Source organism: Nerophis ophidion, linkage group LG28 (assembly GCF_033978795.1).
Source record: "Nerophis ophidion isolate RoL-2023_Sa linkage group LG28, RoL_Noph_v1.0, whole genome shotgun sequence".
Taxonomy (NCBI): domain Eukaryota; kingdom Metazoa; phylum Chordata; class Actinopteri; order Syngnathiformes; family Syngnathidae; genus Nerophis; species Nerophis ophidion.
In genome coordinates, this window is record NC_084638.1 from 13733577 (window position 1) to 13736352 (window position 2776).

General features: G+C 50.5%; 1 protein-coding gene across 2 annotated transcripts; it reads left to right on the top strand.

Moving 5' to 3' along the window:
• Window positions 1-231: 231 nt before the first annotated feature.
• On the top strand, window positions 232-2010 carry LOC133544889 (lactosylceramide 1,3-N-acetyl-beta-D-glucosaminyltransferase A-like). Of its 2 annotated transcripts, XM_061890118.1 has the most exons (3): window positions 232-404; window positions 594-1493; window positions 1551-2010. In XM_061890118.1, the coding sequence occupies exons 2-3, from the start codon at window positions 803-805 to the stop codon at window positions 1925-1927; spliced, it is 1068 nt and encodes a 355-aa protein (XP_061746102.1). In that variant the 5' UTR covers window positions 232-404; window positions 594-802; the 3' UTR covers window positions 1928-2010. The 2 variants fall into 2 exon arrangements, with proteins under 2 accessions (XP_061746102.1, XP_061746101.1); XM_061890117.1 differs by having other exon boundaries at window positions 233-404; window positions 594-2010.
• Window positions 2011-2776: the final 766 nt, after the last annotated feature.

Sequence of the window (2776 nt, forward strand, 5' to 3'; positions counted from 1 at the left end):
TATTGGGACCGTGATTTTGGTCCTAACTTGTTCACCGGTCCTCATACGGAAGGTACTTTCCTTTGTTGATGTCTCAAGAAGGGGAGAAATACAAGCACACACACACACACACACACACACACACACACACACCCACACACACACACACACACACACACCCACACCCACACCCACACACACACACACACACCCTCCCCAACAGAAGCAGCTATTCTCATCCTGCATTGTGCCGGCCACGCTTTCCACAGTTCTCAGTCCTTTCACAAGGTAAACCCACCTCGTATTGTGTCCCTTGCCATGTCAGCGTTTGAATTCAGATAGCGGACCACGCCCCCTCCGGCAGCCCACCCCGTGAGCTCCAACCACACACACTGTACTTTGACTGCTACATGCGGGTGAGTGAGGTACGTGCAGTTTGATTTCTCGCAAAGTAACTCCTGAATGTCAAGCAAGGCGCAGCTCCCTCAGTCTTGAGATCGGAACCTGAAATCTTGCCTTTTAAGGTCTCAGGGGCGATAGAAGCACAGTGAAAGTGAAACTGAAACTAACAAGTGTTTGTCACCTCAGTGAATGTGCTCTTCTTCCTTCCTCAGATGAAGATGAACGACGGTGTGCTAAGTGACTTGGAGGGTGTGTGAGTGATTCTGCGGTGTTGGAGCATGTTTCCCAGCAGACCCTGTGACTCCCATCACCGTGGAGGATGGGAGACCCGCTCAGTGCTGCACTGAGGGGCCCCAGTAACTCTTCGGACCTTCGGCCCTTTTCCTCCGGCTGTTTAGCCCCCCGCTGATAGATTTCCAGGATGTTTTGGAAATTCCGCCGGCTCCACAAGTGCCAGTGCGTCCGTCTGATAGTTACCTGCCTGGTTCTGTCTCTGATCATGGTGTGTTGGGACAAAAGCGTGTTCAACCACCTCAAGTCCTATTCATGCCGCTTCCTGGTCGACCGCTTCAGGGACGTCAACAAGAGCCTCACCATCACCCGGGAACAGGCCCGGAGCTTCAGCAACTTCCGCAGCCTGCTGGACCACCCGGACAAATGCGCCGGGAAGGACGTCCTCCTGCTGGTCTTTGTCAAAACGTCTCCTGGGAACCGGGCCAGGCGTGACGCCATCAGGTCCACTTGGGGCAGCGAGACCTACATCCAGCGCACGCTGGGAGTGACTGTGAAGGTGGTGTTCGCCTTAGGAGCCCCTGCTGTGGACGCGAACGCTGTTCAAAGGCAGCTCGTCCAAGAGAACAGCCGCCATGCCGATTTGATCCAACAGGATTTCATGGACTCCTTCCACAATCTGACCCTTAAGCTGATCATGCAGTTCCACTGGATGCACCGCTGCTGCGCTCACGCTCGCTTCCTAATGATCAGCGACGACGACGTCTTCATCCACATGCCAAACCTTGTGGGGTACCTGCGGGACAAGAGCACGGCGGGCGCCACCGGCTTTTGGGTGGGCCGGGTGCACTGGGGAGCTCCGCCCATCCGTAGTAAGAACAGTAAGTACTACGTGCCTTTTGAGATGTACCAATGGTGGTCTTACCCCGACTACACAGCAGGAGGGGGCTATGTGATGTCCGGCGACGTGGCCGGCAAGATCTACCAGGCCACGCTGACGCTGAACGCCTCGCTCTACATAGACGACGTGTTCATGGGCATCTGCGCCATGGCTGTGGGTGTGTCCCCACAGGCCCACGTTTACTTCTCAGGGGAGGGCAAGGCTCCCCGCCACCTGTGCATCTACGACCGGATGATGACCTCCCACGGCCACACGGAGGATCTCCACGACCTGTGGAAGGCGGCAACACACCCCCAAGTGAAAGAGAAGACGTCTGGGATCTTAGGCCGACTGTACTGCACAGCCACTAAGATCTCTCTGCTCTGTAACCCCCTCGCTTTCAACGGCTATCCCTGCACAGCCGCGTTTTACTGAGTTGACTTCAAGATCACTCCTGCCCGTCAGGTCAAACATGCCTCCTGATAGGATCCATCATAGTAAACATTGTTAAATGCTAAGTTATTGTTATTTGGTTTAATCTTGTATCAGAGGTGTCGAACTTGTTTTTATTGAGGGCCACATTACAACCTTGGCTGCCCTTAGAGGGCCATTTGTAACTGTGATCTATCGACGAATAACCTGATTACACAATTTGCATAAGCAAGTGTTTTTAAATTGTGTATGATTTAGTAACATATGGATAACCTGCTCACATACGCACTAGCGACCCCTGCGACCCCAAAGGGAATAAGCGGTAGAAAATGGATGGATGGATGGATAACTTGCTGTGAGATATTAAGTCAATGCGACTTGCAGATTTTGGATTTTTTAGTAATCTTTTTTGATAACCAAAAAATGCGTGGAACTTCTTGTTGCCTGATCAGATAATAAAAAAATGTACATCATATTCAATTTCAAGCATTACATGTTTCTGTCTAAATTAAAAATAAACAAATGCATTTCATTATATTAGTTCCAATCTTTCGCAGGCCACATGAAATGACATGGAGGGCCACCTAAAATGACATGGAGGGCCACTAAAATGACATAAAGGGCCACTAAAAATGACTTGGAGGGCCAATAAAATGATATGGAGGGCCATTTAAAATGACATGAAGGGCCACTAAAAATTACATGGAGGGCTACATAAAATAACATGGAGGGCCACATAAATTGAGATGGAGGGCCAATAAAAATGACATGGAGGGTCACTAAAAATGACATGGAGGGCCACTAAAATGACATAAAGGGCCACTAAAAATGACATGGAGGGCCACATAAAAT